Here is a 13964-nt window from a genome sequence, read left to right as displayed (position 1 = left end):
GTCCGGTCTGTGGTCAGGGGGTCCGGTCTGTGGTCAGGGGGTCCGGTCTGTGGTCAGGGGGTCCGGTCTGTGGTCCGGGGTCTGGTCTGTGGTCAGGGGGTCTGGTCTGTGGTCCGGGGGTCCGGTCTGTGGTCCGGGGGTCCGGTCTGTGCTCCGGGGTCTGGTCTGTGGTCAGGGGGTCCGGTCTGTGGTCCGGGGTCTGGTCTGTGGTCAGGGGGTCCGGTCTGTGGTCCGGGGTCTGGTCTGTGGTCAGAACAAAATGAAGGATCTGATTGGTTTGTTCGTTTGCACTTAAAATTGTCAGTTCAACTTTACACTGCAAAACTAAGAATTCAAATGACTTCAACTCACAATATGGATAAGTACTTTTACGTAGGTTATATTTATTTACTTCAAGTATTTGTCATATTTAGGCTGAAACAAAAATCATTGACAATAAGGTAATTTCCTCTGGTGTTTCTCATGTTTCGCAGCGTCAGAAGAAGCCGCTCGTTTTGAGTCGTGCCAATGTAGCATTAAACCCATGTATTTATGTACAAAGTGCTTAATTTAAAAAAAAGTATATCATTAATTATTATTATTTCGGAGCGGATTATTTTTCTACGTTTCCTGGACGACTGGAAAAAGACGGTTTCAGTGGGTTTAATACAGAAATGTGGATCAGTCGAGTTAAATAATAATGTGAGAAATGTCTTAAAACCACAAACTAATCGTAATAACGTCTAAAGTCGAGTGGATTCACCTCGTTTTCCCTCTAAATCCACATCATCTTTATGGAAATCCATTAAACGCTTTTGGTGACTTCTCGATGCCCGATGTTTGCTTTATTTCCTCTCACCGTTTGTTCAGCTTCGGGTTTTACGGAATAAAAGTATTAGTGGAAATATAATTCACAGCAAACGCAAGAAGACTGAAGTTAAAACGACTTTGACTCCGTTTCCAGTCGTTTCCTTTGTTCGGATCGTTTTGCCTGAAGTGTTTGAATCTAACGCACCTGATCCAAGAGTTCAAAGTCGTAAGCGAAGCAAACGAAGCTTCTAAAAGTCATTTTCACTCTCGTTTCCTGCGGCGTTGAAACAGGAAATATCGAGTCGAAATTTGGGAGATGGTCTTAAAACTGCACTGTAAAAAAAGAAACTGAATGTCTCACGGTTTTAAATGAAGATCTTAACTTATCTCATTGTGTGCGAGGGCTAACGCTAGCGAGTTGTTTGCGACGCGCGGTTGTTTGCGACGCGCGGTTGTTTGCGTCGCGCGGTTGTTTGCGTCGAAGAACAAAGCGACAAAACGTGTAAAGACTGAACAAAGACGCCGTTATTTTGATCAATTTAAATTATTTAACGTGAAGCGGCGAAAATGCTAGTATGCTAAGTGTGTTCAGGATCAAACGTCAACACATCTATGCAACGCGTTCTTCCATCTCGACCGATTCAGAAAATAACGGGAGCTTCAGCGAACAAACAAACAAATAATAATGAGTGTTGGCGTTTCCAGCTCTCGTCAGTGTTCTTTCGTTGTTGTTGTTTTTGTTTACACATTGATCATCCGCACGAGTTGGAACGACCGGAATTCCCGAATAAAATCGTGAGCGTCATTTCTGAATCGATCACAGCTCATTTTTGTTGCAGTTTATCGTAAAAAAAACAACACAAAAACGATATAATGCGCAACTATATCACGTTTAATCAAGAAAACTGTGACATTGTGTAATTATTGTGTGTTTCTGAGATCCTGATTCATCACATCGTAAAACAAAGTGTCCAAAATGTCAAAGGAAAAAGTGTAGAAAAATCAAAATGGTGAAAATAATGATTATAAATAAAATGGTTTTCTTGTTAAAACGTGAAACGCTTCCGTGAGTCTGCACTATCATAAAAGAAGTAAAGTATTCTACATTTAGTTTGTAATGGAGTTAGAAGAGTGAATTGGAGGCGTTTTCCTGGTGTAGACATTTGCGTCTTCGTTCAGTGGAAGGACAAACATGGTGTTTTTAAGACGATAAAAGCTTCTGTGACGAATAATAAAACGTAATATATGAAACCTCAAAGTGTGCAAGAGTGTTCTGTTTGAGTCTCAGTGAGATTCATGACTATTTTATTCTAATATACTAATGAACATGCACATAACTTCACAACATGTACTACAGGTCTGTTTGGTGAAAAAGACTGTTACACTGTACTACATGGGCGGAGCTGGGTGCTGGCTTTGGGGCTTGAGCCCCGGATGGTTTTGAGTCTTAATAAAGGGGAATTGGAGTGTTTAGCTCGGGAGTGTCTACAGAGTCGCGGGGCGCGGCCCAAACTGCTAGGCTATTTTGTGCCGTGGCTCCTGAAACTGCTGGGCTATTTGACCCCTCCGGGTCGGGGTCAAGGTTAAGGTTAGGGTAAGCCATGAGGTTATTTGACCACGGCTCTGTAGCCACGGCCGTTTAGCTCAGGGTACAGCGATGGGTCAGGGTTTAGACGACCCGGGAGGTTTTTTTTCACATTTATATTTTTTGAACGTGAAACGTGCCATTTGAGCAGAGCTCAGGCTGACTCTCCTCTGCGTCATTCCCATCTCTGATTGGATGCTTGTTCTGTTTACTGTTATCTCATTGGTAATTTTTGTTGTATATGATTGGTTGTATATAGAAAGTGGGCGGAAAAGTGAGAAGAACAAAGTACCTTTGAATATAATTTGAGGTACATTATTTTAAATTCTACAGGACATGAGTACCAGGCCTTAGTTTACGGTGTTGGCTCTGAAGGAAACAGAAACGCAAGACGCACTCCAATCTTGTACAAAAAGAGATTTATTCACAGTTGTCCCTTTCATTCGGTACAGAGGAGAGGCGGACGTTTAGTTTCGGGAGGAGAGGAGCGAGAGAGAGACGCAGAAGACGTTATGGTTCTTTCTGCTCTTGTCGCTCGCCTCCTCCTCCGGGCGCCTCCCCCCTCTCTCCTCGCCGGCCCAGAGGACATCTTCAGAAATCGGGAATGACGTCCTCCGGGTTTTGTTCTCCGAAACTGTGTGACGGGATGAACGACGGGAGCAGAGAGAGGAGAGGTCGTTGATGGATGTTCCAGATGTTGTTTTTTGTTTTTCCCATCGGTGAGGTGGCGGAGAGTCGTCGGCGTTGTTGGCGTCGGGCGTTTTTTTACTCCTCCTTCTCCTCTCCGTGTGTGATGACGTAGCAGATGTTCTTGTAGTCCACGTTTCCGGCGACGTCTGGGGGGAAGGCGGCCCACATGTTCTTGATCTGGAGGAGGGAAAAGGAGGCAAAGATGAAGTGGAACGTAAAGATGAAGTGGAACACTGGGTGATTTGACGGGAGAAACTGGGATTCGCCTCAGAATGTTACAGTAAAATCACTCAGACACATGTGAATGACGTCAGAGCGGCTTTAAACACATTTAACGCTGGATTTTACTGCATTTACTGGACATTTAACAGCACGTTATGACACACACTCCCAGTATTTGGCCTAGAAAGGCAAACTAAGACATTTGTACCCTTGAAATTCATAGTTGTTGCCTATTTTTGATTCTAAAGACTTCAAACCATTCATTTTTATTTCATTTTGCCTCCATTCTTGAATTTTGAACATTCTGATGACCAAAAGATCTCAAGATACCTTAAAATGCTTTACATAGATGAGACAAACACATGGACTAAACCAGGACCAAACCGCGTCTACGTTAGGGGAGGGTTCACACTTGTACTTGTTTGAACCCGGTTTAAGACCAGTTTGGTTCTCATGTAGACCTGGTTTAGTCCTGGTTTAGTTTTGCGGAATCCACTGGAGTTCATACCTCATCCTTGGAGAACCTGTCGCACTGAGTGGTCAGGAGCTCCTCAAGGCTGAAGAGAGAAGAGTATTACTGTTATTATTCATGTCAAATCATGTCATTATCATTATTTACAAGGATAAATCCTAATATCATTCTTTATAAGGTTAAATCATGTTATTTTCATTATTTATAAGGATAAATCATACTATTATCATTATTTATATGGTTAAATCATGTTATTTTCATTATTTATAAGGATAAATCATACTATTATCATTATATGGTTAAATCATGTTTTCATTATTTCATTATCTATACGGTTAAATCATGTTTTCACTATTTATACGTTTAAATCATGTTATTCTCATTATTTATACGGTTAAATAATTTTATTATTATTTATACGGTTAAATCATGTTATTCTCATTATTTATACGGTTAAATCATTTTATTCTCATTTATACGGTTAAATCATGTTATTCTCATTATCTATACGGTTAAATCATGTTATTCTCATTATCTATACGGTTAAATTATGTTATCAGTAAGCTTAAATCATGTTATTATTCATGTTAAATCATTTTACAATTAATGCACTATCCTGTTATCGTTATAACTCGGGTAAAATCATGTTATCATTCTTCTTAAGGTAAACTAATCTATGAAAAAGCGTGCGTACAATTCCTTCTTGATGGTTCCTGTTCCCTCGGGGTCCAGGACTTTGAAGGCGCTCAGGATCACATCCTCGGGGTCAGCGCCTGGAGCCAGAGCAGAGAGCGGTCAGTTTCATGTCCTTAGCACATTTCGGATTAATTTCCATAAAGTTGTCCGAATATCGTCACTTGTTCGATACGTATAAGCTTGTTTTGCCCTCTCTTGTATTGAATTTCACATTGTATCCTGTTAGTGTGCAGTAATGATAAGCGGGTGCGACTTATACTTATATTTACACTTATTTACTTATACTTATACTCCAGAGCGACTTATATGTGATATTATTTGTTATTTTCACACTTGCAACCGCATTTCATACTCCAGTGTGACTTATATATGTTTTTTTTTTTTGTTCTCTATTCTGCATTTTTTGGCTGGTGCAACTTATACTCCGGAAAATACGGTACATCACAATAAAGTATACATTCTCATGCGGAAAGCTGCGGAGGAGAAAAGATGGTGACGCCAAGGTAATTACACCAAAACTCACTGGTACTGGATCGATATTACGATACTGGCATTAAAAAAAGACTTGGTATTGGTATCGCAAAACCCCCAGCATGTCCCATCACTTCTGCAGCTCCGTGACGCGTGTGTTTGGCCCTAAAGGTGCGTGTGTTTGGCCCTAAACGTGCGTGTGTTTGGCCCTAAAGGTGCGTGTGTTTGGCCCTAAACGTGCGTGTGTTTGGCCCTAAAGGTGCGTGTGTTTGGCCCTAAAGGTGCGTGTGTTTGGCCCTAAAGGTGCGTGTGTTTGGCCCTAAGGTGCGTGTGTTTGGCCCTAAAGGTGCGTGTGTTTGGCCCTAAACGCGTGTGTTTGGCCCTAAAGGTGCGTGTGTTTGGCCCTAAACGTGCGTGTGTTTGGCCCTAAAGGTGCGTGTGTTTGGCCCTAAAGGTGCGTGTGTTTGGCCCTAAAGATGCGTGTGTTTGGCCCTAAACGCGTGTGTTCGGCCCTAAACGTGCGTGTGTTTGGCCCTAAACGTGCGTGTGTTTGGCCCTAAACGTTTGTGTGTTTGGCCCTAAACGTTTGTGTGTTTGGCCCTAAAGGTCCGTGTGTTTGGCCCTAAACGTGCGTGTGTTTGGCCCTAAACGCGTGTGTTCGGCCCTAAAGGTGCGCGTGTTTGGCCATAAAGGTGCGCGTGTTCGGCCCTAAAGGTGCGCGTGTTCGGCCCTAAACGCGTGTGTTTGGCCCTAAAGGTGCGTGTGTTTGGCCCTAAACGTTCGTGTGTTTGGCCCTAAAGGTGCGTGTGTTTGGCCCTAAAGGTGCGTGTGTTTGGCCCTAAACGCGTGTGTTTGGCCCTAAAGGTGCGTGTGTTTGGCCCTAAAGGTGCGTGTGTTTGGCCCTAAACGTGCGTGTGTTTGGCCCTAAAAGTGCGTGTGTTTGGCCCTAAAGGTGCGTGTGTTTGGCCCTAAACGTGCGTGTGTTTGGCCCTAAACGTGCGTGTGTTCGGCCCTAAACGTGCGTGTGTTCGGCCCTAAAGGTGCGTGTGTTTGGCCCTAAAGGTGCGTGTGTTTGGCCCTAAAGGTGCGTGTGTTTGGCCCTAAAGGTGCGTGTGTTTGGCCCTAAACGCGTGTGTTTGGCCCTAAACGCGTGTGTTCGGCCCTAAAGGTGCGTGTGTTTGGCCCTAAAGGTGCGTGTGTTTGGCCCTAAAGGTGCGCGTGTTCGGCCCTAAAGGTGCGCGTGTTTGGCCCTAAACGCGTGTGTTTGGCCCTAAAGGTGCGTGTGTTTGGCCCTAAACGTTCGTGTGTTTGGCCCTAAACGTGCGTGTGTTTGGCCCTAAAGGTGCGCGTGTTCGGCCCTAAAGGTGCGCGTGTTTGGCCCTAAACGCGTGTGTTTGGCCCTAAAGGTGCGTGTGTTTGGCCCTAAACGTTCGTGTGTTTGGCCCTAAACGTGCGTGTGTTTGGCCCTAAAGGTGCGTGTGTTTGGCCCTAAAGGTGCGTGTGTTTGGCCCTAAAAGTGCGTGTGTTTGGCCCTAAAGGTGCGTGTGTTTGGCCCTAAAGGTGCGTGTGTTTGGCCCTAAAGGTGCGCGTGTTCGGCCCTAAAGGTGCGCGTGTTTGGCCCTAAACGCGTGTGTTTGGCCCTAAACGCGTGTGTTTGGCCCTAAAGGTGCGTGTGTTTGGCCCTAAACGTTCGTGTGTTTGGCCCTAAACGTGCGTGTGTTTGGCCCTAAAGGTGCGTGTGTTTGGCCCTAAAGGTGCGTGTGTTTGGCCCTAAACGTGCGTGTGTTCGGCCCTAAAGGTGCGTGTGTTCGGCCCTAAAGGTGCGTGTGTTCGGCCCTAAACGCGTGTGTTCGGCCCTGAACGTGCGTGTGTTTGCGTGCGTCTTTACCCTTGAGCTTCTCGCCGAACATGGTGAGGAACACGGTGAAGTTGATTGGACCGCTGGCCTCTTTGATCATGGCCTCCAGCTCCTCGTTCTTCACGTTCAGTTGACCTAAAACATGTAAGGACAAGCAAGACGAGAGAGGAGAAGGACAGAGAGAAGGAAAAGGAGGGAGAAGAAGGCAGAGGGAGAGTTATTGCTTTGTTAAGGCGCGAAAAAAGAGCGATTAAAAGCGCGGTACAAGATTAAACAACGTAAAAACAAAACTAGCTCATTTAAAACTGTTTGCAGCGGTTCAAAGTCATTCCTCCCGTACATACAGCTTCCTGATTATCCTCCACGATGATTTTATAAGAGTTTTTCATAACTTTCAGAGGCCAGACTTTTGTTGTCACGGTAAGGCTAACAACAACTAGCATGCTAACGGCTCACTTGTCGGTTTTTGGGGAACAAAACACTCATTCGATGCACAACGCACTTTGAGGTCTCATTTTGCCGCTAGCAGCTGCTTTTAACATTTACATTTCTGCTTACAACCGTTTAGCCCTGATGCCCTCCTCGCCACACACTCACCCATAGAGGCCAGCACGTCGCGCAGGTCGTCTTTGCTGATGATGCCGTCTCTGTTCTGGTCGATGATTGTGAAAGCCTGAGCACAAACGCAGAGAAACGCAGTTAGAGCAACGTTCAGCCAATGCAACTCGCTTTTTTACATTCACGCGCGCGATTAAACGTGACACATCAACGCTCTTTTCAACGCTCAGTTTCCTGTCGTCGTGTCCTTTGGCGAGAAGACGCGTCACCCTCTAGCTAGCTCCGCGTTAGCCTTGCTGAGTCGCACTGAAATGAATAACTACTGACGACGACGGTGAATATCACTGACGACATGTTAAAGACTTTACACACGAGGAGGTCAGAAAGGGAAGTGTTTGTGTCTCAATGCTAACGCTAATGCTAATTTGGAGGGTTATTAATGTAAGAATGAAGCTAATTTAAATAACAAAGTGATTTAATGTACAAAATAAGGTGGTCAATACTTTAAATTGTTTCTTTACATATTATGTTTTAATAAAAGTTAGCATTGGCTGAGAAACAGTTAGCTTAGCCACTGCACATATTTGAGTAAACGACATCCAACTGAAAATTGGAAATATATATATATACATTTTTAAAACATCAAAACAATTTATTTTGACCTCGTGATTTAGTAGTGTCACTGTTTTTGTTGTAAATGGTCTTTTCGTGTGTGTTTTAGAGGTTTTTTAGGGGGTATTTTGTTATTTTGTAGCGCCCGTAAAGTCCAGTGGAGCATTACATTATCGACAGCGCGACCGTCCAGCCCTGACCGTGTTTACAAAAGGACTTAGGACGGAGACAGAGGAGGATTGGGCGAGGCGTCAGTCATCGCTGCGCCTCAGGAGGAACAGCTGAGTCCATCGGAAACCCAAACATTTGTGAAAGGATCGAGTGGGAGACGAGCGCGAGCGGGACTTAATCCGCCTCAGACTCTGGGTTAAATTCAGATCCTGGCTCTGATCCTGCAGCTGTTCCTCCCGATCAGATGCGCCCAACTCCTCACCAGCCACTCCGGGCGACTCAGAGCCGCTTCAAACACATTTAACACGGGATTTCACTGCGTTTACTGGACGTTTAACCGCACGTCATGACACGCGGTGTGCATTTTTGACGATTTCGAGGTTAAACTTGACAAATACTCACGGGAATGTTGAGCTACAGTAGTTTTTACTTTTATCTGCAGCTATATTTGACACTAATTATACTTTTGTTTGGTGAGAGAGCTCTATTTGCTCCATGTTTCGTGATAGAAAAGCTGAGAACTGACATTTCTGCTTTGGAAATGTTGCTTAAATTTAGTTTTAAAGACATAATCATCCATATGTCAGTTAATTATTGAAAATATTTATTTACTTAATTTTTCTTCTGTTTTGTGATTTAGAACTTTCTGATCTGACATTTTAAAGAGTCTATCTGAAAAAACGTTTAAATTTTGTTTCGATTGAAATGTGTATTCATGTTTTTGCACACTCCCTTTGCCTCTGATGCCCTCCCTCGTCTCTCCCTTTGCCTCTGATGCCCTCCCTCGTCTCTCCCTTTGCCCCTGATGCCCTCCCTCGTCTCTCCCTTTGCCTCTGATGCCCTCCCTCGTCTCTCCCTTTGCCTCTGATGCCCTCCCTCGTCTCTCCCTTTGCCTCTGATGCCCTCCCTCGTCTCCCTTTGCCCCTGATGCCCTCCCTCGTCTCTCCCTTTGCCTCTGATGCCCTCCCTCGTCTCTCCCTTTGCCTCTGATGCCCTCCCTCGACTCTCCCTTTGCCTCTGATGCCCTCCCTCGTCTCTCCCTTTGCCTCTGATGCCCTCCCTCGTCTCTCCCTTTGCCTCTGATGCCCTCCCTCGTCTCCCTTTGCCCCTGATGCCCTCCCTCGTCTCTCCCTTTGCCTCTGATGCCCTCCCTCGTCTCTCCCTTTGCCTCTGATGCCCTCCCTCGTCTCCCTTTGCCCCTGATGCCCTCCCTCGTCTCCCTTTGCCCCTGATGCCCTCCCTCGTCTCCCTTTGCCCCTGATGCCCTCCCTCGTCTCTCCCTTTGCCTCTGATGCCCTCCCTCGTCTCCCTTTGCCTCTGATGCCCTCCCTTGTATCTCCCTTTGCCTCTGATGCCCTCCCTCGTCTCCCTTTGCCCCTGATGCCCTCCCTCGTCTCTCCCTTTGCCTCTGATGCCCTCCCTTGTATCTCCCTTTGCCTCTGATGCCCTCCCTCGTCTCTCCCTTTGCCTCTGATGCCCTCCCTCGTCTCCCTTTGCCTCTGATGCCCTCCCTCGTCTCTCCCTTTGCCTCTGATGCCCTCCCTCGTCTCCCTTTGCCTCTGATGCCCTCCCTCGTCTCTCCCTTTGCCTCTGATGCCCTCCCTCGTCTCTCCCTTTGCCTCTGATGCCCTCCCTCGTCTCTCCCTTTGCCTCTGATGCCCTCCCTCGTATCTCCCTTTGCCTCTGATGCCCTCCCTCGTCTCTCCCTTTGCCTCTGATGCCCTCCCTCGTATCTCCCTTTGCCTCTGATGCCCTCCCCCTACTCTCCCCACGGCGTTCTCTCCAGTCTCAGGCACGTTGGCAGCCGTTCTCCTCTTTCCTCATCGCGACGACACTCTCAAAGTAAACTGTGCTCGACCTGCCGCGACCTCTGCGCACCGCCCTGCTCCTTCTGCTCCTTCTGCTCGGGCGCAGAGAGGACACTGCAGAGGGTTCCAGGGCGCTAAAGACGCTGGAGAGTGTGTTCAACATTTGTGACCTGTCCTCGCTCTGTGCTCTGGACCAGGACCAGGACCAGATCTGTTCTCCAGACCAGGGCCAGAACGGTTCTCCAGACTAGGACCAGATCTGTTCTCCAGACCAGGGCCAGAACGGTTCTCCAGACTAGGACCAGGACTAGAACTGTTCTCCAGACCAGGGCCAGAACCGTTCTCCAGACTAGGACCAGATCTGTTCTCCAGACCAGGGCCAGAATGGTTCTCCAGACTAGGACCAGGACTAGAACTGTTCTCCAGACCAGGGCCAGAACGGTTCTCCAGACTAGGACCAGGACCAGATCTGTTCTCCAGACCAGGGCCAGAACGGTTCTCCAGACTAGGACCAGGACTAGAACTGTTCTCCAGACCAGGGCCAGAACGGTTCTCCAGACTAGGACCAGGACCAGATCTGTTCTCCAGACCAGGACCAGATCTGTTCTCCAGACCAGGGCCAGAACAGTTCTCCAGACTAGGACCAGGACTAGAACTGTTCTCCAGACCAGGGCCAGAACGGTTCTCCAGACTAGGACCAGGACCAGATCTGTTCTCCAGACCAGGGCCAGAACGGTTCTCCAGACTAGGACCAGGACTAGAACTGTTCTCCAGACCAGGGCCAGAACGGTTCTCCAGACTAGGACCAGGACCAGATCTGTTCTCCAGACCAGGACCAGATCTGTTCTCCAGATCAGGACCAGGACCAGGACTGTCTCCAGACTTGAACCAGTTCCAACGATTTTCTTTGAATGCTCTTGTGGAATGAATCTTCCACATGTTGAATAATATTGATGCAAGCATAATACATCTAAACTGGATCTGTACTCCGGATGCCCTTCCTTGCCCAGGGACACGGGCGTGAGTTTTGACCCCCGCGCCTCCTGTTCAGGGGGCGGCTCACCTCCTTGTACTCCTGGATCTGGCTCTGCTCAAACATGGAGAACACGTTGGACGAGCCTTCTCCGGCTGCTGCCCTCCTCTTTGCCTTCTTTGGTGCCTGATGAGCCAAACGGAGGGAAAAGTCAGCACAAAATCACCTTTTACAGACGAACTTTACCAAACGTGACACGATAAACGCACAAAAACAGACCAAAAGAAAAAGTCACAGACTTAATTAAGTTTGGGTTGTCAAAAGTGCTTTACTTCTCTAGTTTTGAATAAGGTTGCCAAAGGAACAAGCATAGAATATATCGTTTGACTTAAAATAAGAAAAAAATCTGCATTTTCAGTGACTTCACTTGAAATAAGAAAAAAAACAACTTGTTCAATCTGCAAATGTTATTTTAAGAAAGTCAAAATGTGCTCAAATACTTAATTCAATCATTTTTAAACTTCTCATTTTAGATTGTCAAGTGCACAACAACAACAACACAAATCCAAAATGACCTGAATTCACAATATTCATCTTAATTTTGACCAGAATTGCTTCTTTGACGTAGATTGTTTCACTTCTTTCACTGGTCATGACATCTTCTAGCCTAAAATATGAAAATTTATTTGCCCATGAGGTTAAAAGTAAAAAGATTTTGCCTCATTGTCAAACAATTTGTCTCGAAATAATAAGAAATAAACTGAAACAAGCAAGAAACACCTTTAAACCAGTCTAATAATCGCAAACACAAACTACAGATACGAGCGGATCCACGTCTAAAATAAAGATTAACTGATCTTAAACAGCTTTATGTACCTCACAAACGACCATAAACAAACCACAAAAATACAGGTTTCATCGTCGTTTCCTGCCATGTCAAAAACTTAAACTCTTCTAAGCGTTATAATAAATTGTTTAAATCAGTACTCCAATAACGACCGGAAAAATCCCAACGTTTTCCATCGATTCATGATCCAAGTCTCTGTGGACATTTTTTTGTTGTGATCTTTTTAAACGATAAAAAAACAATCGCGTAAAAAACATGATCAAATTAACCAAAAAAGTGCAGAAATATCACAACTTTCTCTTCATTCTCAAGCTAACGCGCCAAGTCAGCTACAATTTCCTCCTCAAACCGCAAACGTTTTCGCCTTTTTTAATGGTTTCAAACATCGCCGATCTCCAAGACTACAATCGCGATACCGTTTTCCCGTCTTTCGCGATACATCTCCCGCTTTCGCCGCCTTTCAAATCCTCGGTTTGCAGCACTCACCATCTCGAGACGTGAGCAGAGGTTGGTTTTTTAAGGTAGATCTAGATGAAAAGACCCGATGGAGCCGCGTTCTCTAGCGCGTTCTCTGACGCTTTTATAGCAGCGGCGCCGGCGGTCTAACTTTAGCCTGCCTCAAGTTTGGAGCGGGACAAACTCTGAGCGGCGTGAGGAGACGAGGAGGAGGAGGAGCAGCAGGAGGAGGAGGAGAGGGATGCAGTGATGGACTAGGATCGCCTTTCAGAGGAGCAGAAATAGAGCCCGGGCCTCGGTATTAAGTGCACCTGATATCGAGGGACTAATAAGGAGATTCATTTGGGGGGACGGATGCTCGGACACTGGACACGCGCTCAAATCCACAAGGATGTTATTTTTGGGCTCTGCGATGTCGCGGCGTGAAGGAAGAATCCTGCTTAAGCCCCCCGTAATCGCTCGGCTCCGTCCTTTACGGTGTCGCGAAGCGGAGAGGCCGAAACCGTGGTCGACGAGGGCGTTCCCGGGTCGGCTAGTTGACTAAAAGCGCTGGCCAACGCTCTAGAACCCGCTGAGCGCCGTCGGTTCTCCTGCGGTCGGCCGGGCTCCTCCGTGTTTTTACAATTAGGGCTCGAGTGATAGTATAATCTGTGAGAAATGTGTCTGCTCCACTCTGATGGGTTGAACCGGTCAGAAGGATTATCCTGCAGGTCGGCGGCTGGAGGACGAACGTGAAGTCTCTGTAAAAGATCACAGAGATAACCACTCTGCCACTGCCCTGTCACTAGACTTTTTTTATTTTGCAAAATTAACTTTTTCTCTTTTTAACCCCTTTTTACCCCTGTTGTAACGCCGTTCCTTGTCACAAACACTGCAGTTGCCTTTAGCTTCAGTCACTTCATGAATCCAGTTTACGAGCTGGTCTTGGTCCATCTCTGAGCCTCACAAAAACACGTCACGTCACTTTACAATTTCACACGTTTGCAACTTGGTCAAAGGTGGAGATCACCGACTCGTTCTCTGAGCGTTTCTCTGACTCAAATCACCTCCGTCACAACCGTGCGCTCGCGTTAGCGTGTCGGGGCAAGCTAGCTTTTGTTTATTTCCCCATGATAATTCCCAGAGAAAGTCACGTGTGGTTTTCAATACAAACAAGTTTCAAAACGTGGGGCGCTAAAGCAAAGGAACAAGAGCAAGTTTGAAGAACGAGAACTGTAGAAAACAAAGCAGAACGTTTGTCCTTTAAAGCGAAACTAAGTAACATTTTCACCTTATTTTACGTCCCTGATTAAATATGTGTTTTCAGGAAGTGTCCGTCGCCGCCCCCTGCTGTCTGGAAAGCATTGTGACTCGACCTGAAGAAAACTCTCCTGAGAAACCCTTGACATTTTTTTTTATATTTGGCAACAAGAACTGTTTTTGTTTGTGATTATTCTGTTTTATTATGATAAATACAGAAAACAAATTGGAGGAAACCATGTATTGTCACAGGAGAACTGCAGGGGGAGCTCTTTCGCTTTCATTCTGCTTTAAACTGTGTTCGTACCAGAGAAACTGAAACTTTTCTTTTACATTTGTAGAGTTCATACAGTTTATAATTCAACTTTATGTCACGTTTTTGCCTCTAAATCGCCTGAGTCCTTTGTGTTTTCGTGCGATTTTAGAACGGAGGCGGATTTAGCGTGCGACGCGTGCGCCGACTCTTACGCACGGGGCGTTATTTCTGAAGCGATCGAGTCAAAAATGACAGCGGCAC

General features: G+C 46.1%; 2 protein-coding genes across 2 annotated transcripts in view; both read right to left on the bottom strand.

Annotated features, from left to right (window-relative positions):
- The window catches only part of ifi35 (interferon-induced protein 35), a 342343-nt gene that overhangs the window by 243540 nt on the left and 84839 nt on the right, over positions 1-13964 (bottom strand). The gene's annotated exons all lie outside the window — the stretch shown is intronic.
- Positions 2777-12388, bottom strand: mylpfa (myosin light chain, phosphorylatable, fast skeletal muscle a). The gene is made up of 7 exons (XM_072442736.1): positions 12239-12388; positions 10996-11091; positions 7381-7456; positions 6814-6918; positions 4453-4531; positions 3795-3843; positions 2777-3241 (listed from the first exon to the last, which is right to left on the bottom strand). Exons 1-7 carry the CDS (start codon positions 12239-12241, stop codon positions 3140-3142), a joined length of 510 nt encoding a protein of 169 aa, XP_072298837.1. The 5' UTR covers positions 12242-12388; the 3' UTR covers positions 2777-3139.

Source organism: Eucyclogobius newberryi, unplaced genomic scaffold (genome assembly GCF_026437365.1).
Source record: "Eucyclogobius newberryi isolate DKJ021-1_F unplaced genomic scaffold, fEucNew1.0.hap1 SCAF_13, whole genome shotgun sequence".
Classification (NCBI taxonomy): Eukaryota; Metazoa; Chordata; class Actinopteri; order Gobiiformes; family Gobiidae; genus Eucyclogobius; species Eucyclogobius newberryi.
The sequence above is the reverse complement of the archived record's forward strand: the minus strand, read 5'-3'. Positions and strand labels throughout refer to the sequence as shown.